This window comes from Rhinolophus sinicus, chromosome 7 (genome assembly GCF_057876585.1).
Source record: "Rhinolophus sinicus isolate RSI-liver-muscle chromosome 7, RSI-T2T, whole genome shotgun sequence".
In the NCBI taxonomy this organism is placed as follows: Eukaryota; Metazoa; Chordata; class Mammalia; order Chiroptera; family Rhinolophidae; genus Rhinolophus; species Rhinolophus sinicus.
Window position 1 is genome coordinate 52,688,637 of NC_142507.1, and position 14,696 is coordinate 52,703,332.

General features: G+C 39.7%; 1 protein-coding gene across 7 annotated transcripts in view; it reads left to right on the forward strand.

Annotated features, from left to right (window-relative positions):
- The window catches only part of SNX27 (sorting nexin 27), a 60,426-nt gene that overhangs the window by 29,888 nt on the left and 15,842 nt on the right, over nt 1–14,696 (forward strand). For all 7 annotated transcript variants that reach the window (XM_019739999.3, XM_074319076.2, XM_074319075.2 and 4 more), the window contains 4 exons: nt 5,367–5,559; nt 7,169–7,233; nt 8,755–8,859; nt 11,547–11,625. In XM_019739999.3, coding sequence (XP_019595558.1) covers nt 5,367–5,559; nt 7,169–7,233; nt 8,755–8,859; nt 11,547–11,625 — 442 coding nt within the window. The remainder of the gene's footprint in view (nt 1–5,366; nt 5,560–7,168; nt 7,234–8,754; nt 8,860–11,546; nt 11,626–14,696) is intronic.

A 14,696-nucleotide genomic window follows, 5' to 3' on the forward strand; every position in this document is an offset into this window, starting at 1 on the left:
GAGTTTTCTCCTGGGTGCAGGTCAAATTTCCACACTTCTTTCTTGTCCAGTAATTTTTGATTGGCTATTGCAGATTTGTGAATTTATTGTATTGGGTGTTAGATTTTGTTTCATTCCTTGAAAGAGTGTTGGAGTTTTTGCTGGCATGCAGCTAAGTTACTAACAGATTACTTTGATGCTGTTGAGTTTGATTTTAAGCTCTTTTAGGGCGAGTTTAAAGTAACTTTTAGTCTGGAACTAATTTAGCCCCACTCCTAAAGCATGGCTCTTTTGATTTCTTTTCTGAATGTCATGTAGATTCAAGGACGGTCTCTCTATTCCGGCTAGAGGGAAGTCAGTTGATTCCAGATCCTTTTTGAACTCCAGGATTTGTTCATTTTATGGCTCACCCTGGTGATAGTTCTTTCCTCAAGTTGTTATTCAGCCAAAGTTCAAGGAGATCCTATGCTGATTTCTGGAGCTCCATCTCTCTCCAGCTCCCTCCTCTTGTGTACTCTGTCCTGCAAATTCTAGCTGCTTTGGCCTCTCTAGACTCCAGTCTCTGTCTCTTCAACTCACTGAAGTTGCTGAACTCTGTTTTGGGGCCCCTGTCTGAGTTGCAGTTCAGGAGTTAACCTCTAGGCAGAAAGCGTAGGTTATGGTAGGGCTCGTCTTGTTTGTTTCTCTTTTCTCAGGGATTACAGTTCTTAGCTGCCTGTTGTCCAGTGTCTGAAAATAAGTGCTTCTCGTATCATGTCCAGTTTTCTAGTTGTTACAGGGGAGGTTAATTGCCACCCAGAAGTTCCCAGATTGCCCTGTAAAAGAAGAGTATTGTTATTTATGGACAATTCAATTAAAACTTGATTTGAAATATTCTTGTCTTTAAAAGAAATACCAGTGGAACTCTACTTCATACTATATGGAAAAAATAATTCCAGGTGGATTAAGGACTTAAGTGACAAAAAATTAAAAGCTCTTAGTAGATAGTATAGGTGAGTAGCTTTTAGGTTCTGGGGATAGCGAAAACGTTTCTTCAGACACAGAAAGCATTGGACGTAAAAATATTGATAAATTGGACTCTTCAAATTGAGAACTTTCAAAAAATTAAGATACTTTAAAGTGAGAGGACAGATCATACCCTTGCGTGAGGTATTCACAAGACACACATGTGAAATGATTATGTCAAGAACATGTGAAGAACTACAAATCAATGGGAAAAGCACAAAAACTCAATAGGACAGTGGACAAAACATATGAATAGGTGTTTTACAGAAGAGAACACTCCCAAGGCCAATGAATGTATGAAGAGACGATCAACAGCATTAGTAACTAAGGAAATATAAATTAGGGCCACAGTGAGAACTCTTTTCACACCCATTTCATTGGCATAAATTAAGAGGCTCTTTAATATTACTGAAAGTGTAAATTGATGGAACCCCAGGAGAATCTCTTACACATGTGCAACGGGGCTTGTATGCAAATGTTTGTAGCCGCGTTGTTCACAATAGCTAAACCCAGAAACAACCCAAATGCCCATCAATGGCAGAACAGATTTTTAGAAAACCAAACAAAGTGTTATATACAACGATAAACCGCAAAGGTATATAACATTGTGGTGAGACTAAGTGAAAAAACAAGTCCCGAAAGGTCTCATGCTACATGATAACCTTTTTATAAAACTAAAGTACCCTTTAAAAAGTAAACTAAAAAAATTAAGGATTGCACATAAATACAGAAAAACTTTACAAGGAAAACCAAGGGAATGATGACTATAGTTGAGTATGATAATTTTGGGGATCAGGGAAGCGGGGATGGGATGAAGGAGGCAGAGACTATATGGTTAGAAATAAGTTATTGTCAAGGTCTTAGCTTTTAGTTTACTTTTTACAGGATTAAAAATAACTGATCAAATAGTCAAACAAAGAGCTCCTCAGAATGAGACTGTATTATGAACCAAGAATTGTGATTAATCCAGTTCTGATACCGAAGGTCCAAATAAAGAAAAAGAAAAGTAATAGAGACCATTTATGAGTCACGTTAGGGCAAACACGCATTTACACACGATAAGCCTAAGCTATTTAAGAGTATGTTGCTGCCTTTAATGTTTTTTTCTTTCCAAGAAGGAGCCTAAATACTTCTGCGTCTGGGAAGATTCCCTTAGTTACGGATCTCAGAGATTCCATCCAGAAATCAGCTGAGTGTGCCATCTCCTTTTGCTGTTATAGGTAGCCTGTGAATAGCAAATAATGTGTTTTTTCCAAGATGAATTTTCAGCTAAAACCCAGATGAAATGGTAGGGTGGCATTGTTGGTCGTAATATGCAATGAAGATTCGTCTAGATCACTAGCATGAACCAGTGCAGTGTCTACTGAACATTTGGAAGCTGAGCTCGGGTGATATTGCCATGGCTGAAATGCCATCTTTCTACTTTTTGCCTAATCACTTTTGATTGTATAAGGAGATTCTCTTCTGTGTGTTCGGTAGCACAGTTCCTGTCCTTCCTAGAGGGTTGAGGAAATGAGAACATTGAAGTAGTCAGATGCTACATAGAATGAGACACTATCATTTAAAAGTCTTAAGAAATCTGTAGGTGGCGGTTAAGGAACCAACAAAACAAAGATCTCTGACATCTAGGATTTCGGTTTCTGCTACTCACTACGGCCCAGATGTTACTAGAATTGCTTTCCCTGCAGTGGTTTGTGCTCATTGCCAGAATATATCAGTTACCATCTTCTGGCATTCATCTCACAGAACTGAGACATGAGGGTAGAGAGGAATGGCATGGCATGTGTTGTCAACATTTACTAATGAGGAATTTAGAAATTATTTCAAAGCTGAATTTTGGAACTTTGACTTGCAGAATACAGTGACGAAATTAGATCACTGATCAGATAAGTTTTCCTCTTTGCCCACCCAGAATTAATCCCATTTCTCTTCCTGGGGTGCAACTCAGCAAAGAGGATGTCAGGGGGCTGGCACTTGTCCCCTCAGGCAGCTGGCTTTGCAGTCTGAGCGTCCCAACTTGAAGTCTTAGGATATGGCCAGTTAGAAAACAGAATGACCAGTGATCGTTAAATTCAATGTACTTTCATAGAAAGTTAGACTGACTTCACCTAATGCCATGAATGAGCCGACCAATGTGAGGATTTAAATCAAACTGGGAAGATCCCAGAAGCACTGCTTGCCTGGGCACGTTGTTAGTTCCTATTTGATTACGTTCCCCTTCAAGTCCAGAGAAGATATTTTCTGATGGATGTTCTCCTCTGTAATGAGACTATTGTTTCTCATGGACCATGTATACTCATGATTTTTAGGCAGAGGACCTCAGCTGGGACTTAAGTAAATCAGCCTTTTTTTTTTGCAAATGAGCGTGTCCAAACTAAGGAAATGAATACTAATAGATTTTGGTTAATTTTAAGGACAAGAACAAAGCAGTCTCTGTTGGGATCTCGTTTTGTATGTTTCTCATTTGCTAAGTACAGTTAATTTTAAAACGGTTTGGGTCTTGTGGAGGCCATTTCTACTTTTATTAAAGTATTACGGAACCGTCAGGCGTCCTCTTTATATTTCTGTCCCCTTTGACCTCACATTTAAATGGGGGAGGGAGGGGGAGAGCCTAGTTGATGTTACTATTCTCACCTGATGAAGAAACTGGAAGTCAATTTTTAGGGTTTCTTTTTGCAATTGCCACAAAGGCCTCTTAAAGTAGGCTTCTTTCTATCTTAGGAAATGTTTTACTGGACTTCAGACCACTTAAGTGGTCACCATGGAGGAAACGCAGTCATGGCTTTCCTGTGCATTCTGAAAGACCACGTCCTCTGCCTTGGAAAAAGACGTGGGGGTATCTTTGAACCAGCAATGGATGCTGCCAGCTGGTTTTACCTCCCTACCTCGTCCTTGTGTGAGGAACTCAGGCTGTTTTATAACACCAGTAGCTTGTGCACTTGCTTTTTAAGCTCAGCCATGGTGATGTTACTGAGAAATTTGCAAAGTTTAGTTTGAGAAGTAAGTAGACAGGACCAGATTGACTGGATAAGACGTCTTGAAACTGCCTGCCCTTGAGAGAACGTGTGGTCCTGTCGGGGGGAAGACCGGTGCTCTTTTCATGCTTTTGTGCGTCCGAAAGCAGTGCCGGGAATACTTGGTCATGTGTGTGATTCATTACAATCAGATACATACTCGAGTCGTAATCACAGGGAGGAAACTCATTGACCAGGATCTTACGTGCATGTCCCTGGAGGCTGTTTGAGAGGGATTAGAGGCTTTGCTTTTAATGGGGGAGGGATCACAGGAGAGTTGTGGGAGAGGCGTTTGGAATGAATAATTAGTTTATTTTTGCATTTAATTCATACTTCCTAAGCCACACAAGCGTGGGGAAGGTTCTTCTTGAGCTTGAAGGAAAGGCTCTGGCCTATACGTTCTCGGTGATTAACTCTTGATTACGTGAGTAGGTGACCTATTTTGTACACATATAAAATTCTGAATGATTTTTGCTAAGCCCGTAAATATGATTTGGAGCTAAAATTCCCTGTAAATATGATTTGGAGCTAAAATTCCCTTCTCTGCATTTTTAAATATGTTCTGAGAATACAAAGTAACTTGGATTATTTGATGTTTTTCGATTTCATGTTCTGCCGCTTTATAAGGGCACATACTCAAGAGCCGCACATATGTGCATTCATTTTGTCATTGTATATTTGCTGAGTGTCTACTATGTGCCAGGTCCTGGGCTAGAAGCTTGATATGCCTCTGTGAACAAAAATTTCTGCCTGTTTCTACATGAGAATTATTAGTCTTTATTATTAGGAGGAGGTCCTTAGAGTACATTTATTCTTGAACTTTTTGTTAACTCCATTTTAATGACGGAAGGGAGAGGAACAAAACTCGGGATATCTGATTTCAGGAAAGGAGTTTTTGATAACAAAAATGCCACAATTGCTTACATCATTTTTAGACCTTTTCTTTGGAAGCTTGGGCCACACACAAATATTCGTCACATTGCTTTATAATCAGCCCTAGCTTTTTACATCTCTCTCCAAATTTGCATGCTTGTTCATTCACTATACTTACCACATTGGCTTTACATGACTTTTAACTTTCTGAAAATAAAAGCCACCCATAAAAGCTGATAATTGCCTCTGAAGACATTTAAAACAGTGTGTTGGAGGTAATTTTAATAGCAAAAATAAGGGGGTAGCCCTCTTCGGTACATGGAATTTCTGGCATGCTTATTAAAAGGAGGTCTTATTTTACAGTGACGTTGAACATGCCCTCTGCTCGGTGGGTACAGAATATACCTAGCCAGTATCAACCTGAGCCTGACCTTCGATGCGTCTGTGATTTCGTTTGTAGTAAATGGGCTTTGTTTTCTCCTTCCTGCTCCCCAGGTATACAATGTTTACATGGCAGGGAGGCAGCTGTGTTCTAAGCGGTACCGGGAGTTTGCCATCCTCCACCAGAACCTGAAGCGAGAGTTTGCCAACTTCACCTTTCCCCGACTCCCGGGGAAGTGGCCGTTCTCTTTATCAGAGCAGCAGTTAGATGCCCGGCGCCGGGGCTTGGAAGAATATCTAGAAAAAGGTAAGCAGGCCAGTAAACTCTACCATTTTGAGTAGACCTGGGCTCTCGGATGTGCTGCCACGCCTGAACAGCAGCGCAAGGTCTCCTGAAACTCAACAGTGAAAGTAAGTCAGGTTCTGACTGGGGGTGTCGAATGATCTGAGCTTGTAAACCAAGACCAAAATGTCCAGTGCAGAGACCAATAGCCTATTTTATTACTCACTGAGCACATAACTACAACAGAAAAATGCATGGTTAGTTTTTGATACATTATTTGTAGGCTTATATACAGACGCACTGATCAACATGCCAAAGTGATTTGGGAACTCAGTGGGCAGTATTTAAGACATTTCTATTAAAACGATTCTCGGTTCCCTGGCACAGCCAACTTGAAAACTCCTTATTCCTCTTGTCCATGGATAGGTTTGGTGAGTTGTAGGCAAACTTATTCTGAACAGGTTACAGGTAGAAGCACTGAAACTGACTTGTGACCTCAGGACTTCCAGACAGCACAGTAGGAATCCGTGGGTGTGGGTGCCAAAGCATTTGTCTACCTAGGACGTTAGATCTGAATAAGATAGTTCATTCTGTGGTCAGAAAAGAGACCTTACTTCGCTACATTATGGAGTTAACGTGATTTGCTCACCGTGCAATAGGTGTTCCTTTAAAATACTGATTTAATGGAATAACAGTCTTGCGTGGTATTTAGTAATTCTGTGTCCTTGTGTCCTTGTGTAAGAACTAATTGACCTAGTTGAATTTTTTTTAAAACTTTGGTAGAGAACCTTATCCCTGAAGAAAAATAATTTCCCCCGAAGAAGTAGTGAAACTTCCTCATCTGTTTTTAGCTTTTTTTCTAAGATGGAATGGCCTCCAAACACAGCCCTTGGGAAATGAGAAAGGGCAGAATTTTTTTTTTTTTTTTTTTTTTTTTTTTATAAAATGAAGTAAAGTCATCAGTGTAATGTACTACCCTCATGAGAATGCCAGGAAATTAACTTTCTTAGATTTAGATGATTAGCTACATACCTGCCTGCTTTCCTTCTTCTTCCCTTCCTTTTTTTTTTTGTTGTTGTTGTTGTTTAGAAGCTAAAAATCAGTGAAGTGAGAAGATGTGTGCAGCTTAATACATAATTACCTACCCATTTCCCCAAAGTGGCTTTGCATGCTCGTGGTTCTCTCACTGGCCTGTTCCGAGGCCAAACAGATATTTTTCCTTTTGTAGTTCAATTTTGTGTTTGGTTTATTTCTAATTGACCTTACACTCACTCTATTGTCTTGCTTGTTAACAGTTCACACACAACTACAGTTAGATTTACTGAACTTTTATTTCTCTTTTTTGTGATGACTATGTTTAATATTCTTAGAAAGCTTCATGTTTGTACATCCTGTTAGTCCCTTGTTCTAGTTCATATTTGTATGAACATTTGTTGTGTCCTGTGTGAGTGAGGGATGGCATACATGTGAGGGGTGGCATACATGTGAGGGGTGGCATACATGTGAGGGGTGGCATACATGTGAGGGGTGGCATACTAGCTCAGCCTCGCCTGGTACTTAGGATCTGCACTTCAGTCTTGATATGTTCTTGACCTCAGGGCCTCACGCCAGATTCTGTCTTTGTTTTCTGCAGTGTGCTCCATACGAGTCATTGGCGAGAGTGATATCATGCAGGAGTTCCTGTCGGAGTCAGACGAGGTGAGTGAGTACCTGCTGGCTCCTTGTGCGGGGAATAAATTAGGGATACCGATTATGAAGCGGCTTGCCATAAATTCTCCAAATGACTTTTTTCAGCTTCCTTTGTTTATGTGTCCTGCTTATTCTTCAAGATCTAGTGCTCAGTCCACCTTGTTTTGAAGCCTTCCCTGTTACGTCATTGGTTTTTCATTCCACCAAGAACTTTTGCAGTCAGCGCCACTTAAGTTTCGCCATGTTGCTGTCTCATTCTCCAATTTTTTTGTACATTTAATCATATTACCACTTTATATTTTTCATTTACTACAGTGTGGCCTAAATCTTTTTTTTCGACTTCATGAGGTATAATTGACAAACAGGAATTATGTATCTTTGAGGTGTACAACTTGATAATTTTGATGTATGTATACATCGTGAAATGGTCACCACAGTCAAACTAATGAACATATCCATCATCTGATGAACCCTTCTTTTCTTCCTTCCCTCACTCCCTCCCTCTTCCTCTCCGTCCTTTCCCTCTTTTCGTGGTGAGAACACTGAAAATCCAGCCTCTTAGCAAATGTCCAGGTCACCGTGCTATGAGATCTCCAGAACAAGAGCTAAATCTTCATCTTTTTATTCCCAGTGCCTCAGCGCAGCGTCAAGCACATTGTAGGTGTTTAATAAATATTAATTGAATACAAGAAAGAATATGTAATGCCACTATATTAAATAGTGTGTTACCCACTGATTATTTTATATGTCTATGTCTGATTTTCCCAACTAAGTTCTAAGTTTCTTGCAGAAAAGGGCTTATAACAAAGTAATGCTTAAGATGGTTGTAGGCGATGAATAGTACTTTTTAAAAAAGTGGTAAATGAAGATGGACTTGTTCCTCAATAGTTGTTCTTCTCTAATAAAAATGACAAGGTCAAAAATTACAAGGTTAGAGGAATGTGTTCATCATCAAAAGCAATAAGAGAAGGACTTCCTTTGAATTAAGGAGGATGAGAATGATTTACTCTTTGTTAGAAGAAAACTGGGCACCAGGCTCAGATTCCTGAGTTTCACCCATTTTTCCTTTCAACGGTGTCATGATTATTTCAGGGTCAGAAAGGAGCGTAGGACACTACCTGAGCCAGTTGGGCATACCCAACCACGAAAAACCAGAGAGTATTTGTTGCAACGGCTTTCAGTTGTCTTCTTTTATCATGTGTGAGTTCAGAGTGTTTCAAAGCAAGCCAAAAATCTCATCTGTGTTTGACCTAGACTGTTTCACACAAGTTTTGTTTTAAAGTGTGAACCTGTTGGCTTCAAGATCGTATTTCTTTCCTCCATGATCATCTTAAAGGTTAACTTCTGCTGTACCCACAGTCAGCTTTGACTTGTAAATGTATTATCGACTTCTAAGGTGTCATTTCCCCCCTTTTCATTGGCGCTCACTTTCGCTCTATCACACGTTTAGGTGGTTGTTTAACTAGCATGCTACAAGAAGAACGAAGATATGCTGGGTCTTAAATTCTTTCTCTGTGTCTTCTTCCCCAGAACTACAATGGTGTCTCTGACGTAGAACTGAGAGTAGCATTACCAGATGGAACAACAGTTACAGTCAGGGTTAAAAAGAACAGTACTACAGACCAAGTATATCAGGTAAAGTAAACTGGGCCAAGTAGGCTTGACATTGTGTGGTATAAAGTGAAGGAAGATAGACGAAATGAGTTAATGCATATAAAGTGCTTGGAGCATCTGGCACATAATAAATTTATTAAATGCTAGCTACTATGGTTGATGCTGTTATTGTTCCTGTGAAAGTACTTTGTCCTCCTTGAAAGAAAGTACAATAAATATCCCAGGTTGTGGTGGTTCTGATTAGCTCCCCCCACTTTAATTGTAAAAAACTTCAGAATGTATCTGAAAACAGAATAGTTCTGTGACCCTCTTGTGTGTTCATCCCTCACACTTAATAGTCACCAAGATTTGCCACATTTGCATTATATGTCCTTTTTCCCCTTTCATTTAAATATTTTAAAACAAATTTCATGTTATTAGACCTGTATTTCAGTATACATCTCTAAACAATATGGACATTCTTCTTATATAACCGCTATTAAACCTAAAAAGCCGTTATATAGACCTATATAAGCCATTATCAAGCCTAAAAAATTTAACAGTATTTCCTTGTTATTAACTAATAAATTGATTGTCAAAATTTCCCAGTTATCTAAAAATTATTTTTTATAGTTAGTTGGTTGGTTAAAGTCAGGGTCTAAATAAATAAGGTCCTTATGTCAGATTTGGTTTTTATGTTTGTTTTATTTATTTATTTATTTTAATTTATTGGGGTGACAATTGTTAGTAAAATTACATAGATTTCAGGATGTTTGTTTTAAAATAGAGAAGTCTCTCTTCCCTTCCCCAACTTTTTTTCATGTTATTGTTTTATTGCAGAAATTGGGTCTGTGTCCCGTTGAAATGCCCCATATTCTGAATTTATGTGTTTGTTTCTTTTATCTATTTGTCATTTAATATGTCTTTCTGTCTCCTTATATTTTCTACAAATGGACGTCTTCTCTACAGACTTGATTAGATTCAAGTTCAGCTTTTTTGATAAAAATATTTCGCAATTGATGTTATAGACTTCATATCGCTTCTCAACAGGAGGGATACAGTATCTGGTTATCCACTTTTAATGATTAATGAGTAGGTTTAGGTGGTAATAACCTGATCTCTCTGTTGTGAACTTCTCCACTGACCTTTTATCAAATGAGTCTATCGCCAGTGATCTCACTAAGGGTTGCAAAGTGCTGATTTTCTAATTCTCTCATTTCCTCACATTTACTAACTAGAATTCTTCTGTAAGGAACTCTGTGTATTTCCTGTGCTAGATCTCTAATCAGCCATTTCCCCAAGGAGTCCTGTTTCCTGTCGGTGAGAAATGGTATTCAAAGATTATGTCTGGGTGATGGGTGTTGCTTTTAGGCCTTTTTATTGGTCTTTCATCCTGATTTGATCAATATTTTGAGGGAGACTAGCAGGTTTCTGGATATGGGTATACTTATTACTTCTTTGTGGCACACAAAAAATGTATCCCCATACGTTTCCTCACACACTGTAGACCATGATAAATGTTATGTGCAGGATCTCAACTATCTCTGAAATTATCAGGTGTGGTATGTATGATTGTAAGGAAAATGTTAATTTTATAGCTTGCTGATATTTTGGTTTGTTTTCTTTCTTTTTTTTTCTTTTTCTTTTCCAGTATTTCTCTAGTAAGGCCTACTTTTTTTTGTACCTTTCCCCTTCACCCTGTAATGGAGACCTTTAGCTACAAGCCATTCTCCAAACCTTGAGAGCATTTCAGTTTCTATCCAGTGCAGCGAAGAATAGTAACTTAGTCATCGTAACAGTAATTCCAGTTCCCACCTCCTATCAGGAGTGAACCTAGGTCTGATATGTGAGCAGAGAGGGGAAGAAGGTATAATCATATTTGGTTTACTAAGACACTAATATTCAACGATTTCATCTTCTTCACTTAACACCTTATATATATATAGGGATTGAAGAGGAATGCTGGTTCTACTAGTTTGTGTTTTGTTGTTTGTGTATAATTTCAATTTTTCAGTTATTTGCACGTGGAATCTTTCAATTTCTTTTTATTTGTCATATTAGGACCTTAGTTCCTAGAGAGAAGGACTGATACATGTTTAAAATGCCTCTGCTGTCCCAACATTTTGCTATTTCCTTGTGGGTATTGATGGTTATTCTTAGGAAATGGAGGTCCCTAGCCTGAGACATGGATCATCTGAAAAATAAGCAAGAAGATATTGTAAAACATGAACAAAATTGATAAACAGTATTTGAAGCTCAAGAACCTGAGGCATAGATCCTGTATGTTAACAGCCTATATTAAATGTAGGCGGAATGTACAAGACTGGATATTTAAGAATTGCCTTTCTTCCTAAGATCTGTCCTTACCAAGCACATGTCTTGTAAGTGCTGTTTATAAAGACCCTTGGGAAGTCATATTTCAGAGAGGAAAGCTGATATTTAAGGAGAGACTATTATCTGCTTGAATTGGAGGGGAGAAACTCAGAAATCATAGCTGTTTAAATCACATACAAGTATTTTTCCCTTCAATTTCATACATATGTATGTGTGTGTACGTGTACACATACATGCAAAGTAAAATAGCCATGGACCATGGATTTAGTTCATGTGAAACCAAGATGGCAGAACCCTCCCGCCTCGCCCTCCACGTGCGTGCAACTGTCTTCTCCAACATTGTTGCCAGATTTAGTTTCCCTGAAACCAACTAATCTATCCTGCTTACACTTTAGGCTATTGCAGCAAAAGTCGGCATGGACAGTACGACGGTGAATTACTTTGCCTTATTTGAAGTGATTAATCATTCCTTTGGTAAGTGCCAGTGGGTAATATTAAGTTTTATTGGGAGGTATTTTATTCTAATACTGTCAGACTGAAGCTCCCAGAAACTGTCAGACTGAAACGGCTTGCCTAGAGAAGAAGAGCTGGCAGACAAGGGGAGAGCCCGCTCATCGGGATGGTCTCTAACAAGCAGGTCGGAGGAATCCCCTGAAGCCCGGCTATCTGCTGCCTGCTGGTCCTTTTTCCTCCTTGGAAATTACTGGCACCCAGCACTGAAGCAGGTGTTCTCATTGAGGGTCTTTTAAATTAGCAGTTCAAAATCCATATATTCCAATGAAACACCCTTAAAAAGAGGGGTGTTCTAATTAGCCACAACTTGTTTTAGTGTACTTTGTGCTTTTTGTAGACTTTTTAAGAGTAGCTTTTTTAAAACATCATTTTATATCTTTCAATTACAGTTGACGTACAATATTATGTTAATTCTAGGTGTACAACATTGTGATGAGACATTTATATAACTTACAAAGTGATGTCCCCGATAAATCTAGTACTCACCTGACACCATCCATAATTATTACAATATCATTGACTGTATTCCCTATGCTGTACTTTACATCCCTGTGACTATTTCTTAACTACCAATTTGTACTTAATTCCTTCCCCATTCTCACCCAGCCCTGCAACACCCCTCCATCTGGCAACCATCAGTTTGTTTTCTGTATCTATGAGTTTATTTCTGTTTTGTTTGTTCATTTATTTTATTTTTTAGATTCCACATATAAGTGAAATCATATGGTATTTATCTTTCTCTGTCTGATTTATTTCACTTAGCATGATACCCTCAAGGTTCATCCATGTTGTCACAAATGGAAAGATTTCATTCTTTTTTATGGCCGAATAATATTCCATTGTATATATGTACCATATTTACTTTATCCAATCATCTATTGATGGGTACTTGGATCTTGTTTTCTTATCCATTCAGCCACCCTATGTCTTTTGACTGGAGCATTTAATCCGTTTACATTTAAAGAAATTGTTAATAGATACGTAGTTACTGCCATTTTATTATTCATATTTTGTATCTTCTTCTTCTTCTTAAAGAAGTCCCTTTAACATTTCTTGTTAGGCTGGTTTGGTAGTAATGAACTTCTTTAGCTTTTCCTTGTCTGGGAAGCTCTTTATCTGTCCCTTTGATTCTAGATGATAGCTTTGCTGGATAGGGTAATCTTGGTTGTAGGTCCTAACTTTCTATCACTTTGAATATTTCCTGCCATTCCTTTCTGGCCTGCAAAGTTTCTGTTGAGAAATCAGCTGACAGTCTTATGGGAGCTCCCCTGTAAGTAACTAACTGCTTTGCTTTTGCTGCTTTTATGATTCTCTCTTTGTCTTTAACCTTTGGCATTTTAATTATGATGTGTCCTGGTGTGGGGCCTCTTTGGGTTTATTTCATTTGGGATTCTGTGTTTCCTGGGTTTGTATGTCTATTTCCTTCACTAGGTTAGGGAAGTTTTCCTTCACTATTTCTTCAAATAGGTTTTCAATCTCTTGCTCTCTCTCTTTTCTTCTGGTACCCCTATAATGCGAATGCTGGTACACTTTATGTTGTCCCAGAGGCCCCTTAAACTCTCTTCGTTTTTTTGGATTCTTTTTTCTTTTTGCTGTTCCAATTGGGCATTTTCTGCTACCTTATTTTCCAAATCACTGATTCGATCCTCTGCTTCATCTAATCTACTGTTGATTCCCTCTAGCGTATTCTTCATTTCAGTTACAGTGTTCTCCATTTCTGACAGGTTGCTTCTTTTTTATGTTTTTTTAATCTCCTTTTTTTTCAAAGATTTTATTGGGGAAGGGGAACAGGACTTTATTGGGGAACAGTGTGTACTTCCAGGACTTTTTTTTTTTCCCCCAAGTCAAATTGTTGTCCTTTCAATCTTAGTTGTGGAGGGTGCCGTTCAGCTTCAAGTTGTCCTTTCAGTTTGAGTTGTAGAGGGCGCAGCTCAGCTCCAGGTTCAGTTGCCGTTGCTAGTTGCAGGGGCACAGCCCACCATCCCTTGCGGGAGTGGAACTGGCAACCTTGTGGTTGAGAGGACGTGCTCCAACCAACTGAGCCATCCGGGAGCTCAGCGGCAGCTCAGCTCAAGGTGCTGTGTTCAATCTTAGTTGCAGGGGGCGCTGCCCACCATCCCTTGCGGGACTCGAGGAATCAAACTGGCAACCTTGTGGTTGAGAGCCTGCACCTCCAACCAACTGAGCCATCCGGGAGGCAGTTCAGCTCAAGGTGCCATGCTCAATCTTAGTTGCAGAGGGCGGAGCCCATCATCCCTTGCGGGACTCAAGGAATTGAACCAGCAACCTTGTTCAAAGAGCCCACTGGCCCATGTGGGAATCGAACCGGCAGCCTTTAGCCTTAGGAGCACGGAGCTCCAACCACCTGAGCCACCAGGCCGGCCCCTTTATCTCCATTTTTATGTTTCCCATTTGTTGAAGTTCTTACCAAGATCATTGGGCATCCTTATAACTAATGTTTTGAACTCTGCATCTGGTAGATTGCTCATCTCCATTTTGTTTAGTTCTTTTTCTGGAGCTTTGTTCTGTTCTTTTATTTGGGACATGTTTCTTTGTCGTCTCATTTTAGCTGACTCCCTTTGTTTGTTTCTGTGTATTAGGTAGAGCTGCTAAGTCTCCTGGTCTTGGTAGAGTGACGTTATGTATTAAGTGTCCTGTGGGGCCCAGTGATGCAGTCTCCGTATTCACCTGAGTTGGGTGTTCCAGGAGTGTCCCTTGTGTGGGTTGTGTGTGCCCTCCTGTTGTAGTTGAGCCTTGGTTGCTGTTGGCACATCAGTGGGAGGGATTCACCCTCTGGCTGATTGGTTGTGAGGACTGGCTGTGACTACTGTGGAGGAGCTGCTGTGCAGGGGCTGACCCTGTGGCGCAGGATTCACTTTAGTGGGGCTCTAGTGCCTGCTGAGTCTACCCTTTGGGTGTATCATTTGTGGAGGTGGTTGGATGGTACTCTGGTGTGGTCTGAGGCTGGCCACCAGGTGTGTGGCCAGGGTAAGGGAGCTTTGGTGCAGGCCAAGGTCAGTGCTGCCTGTGCC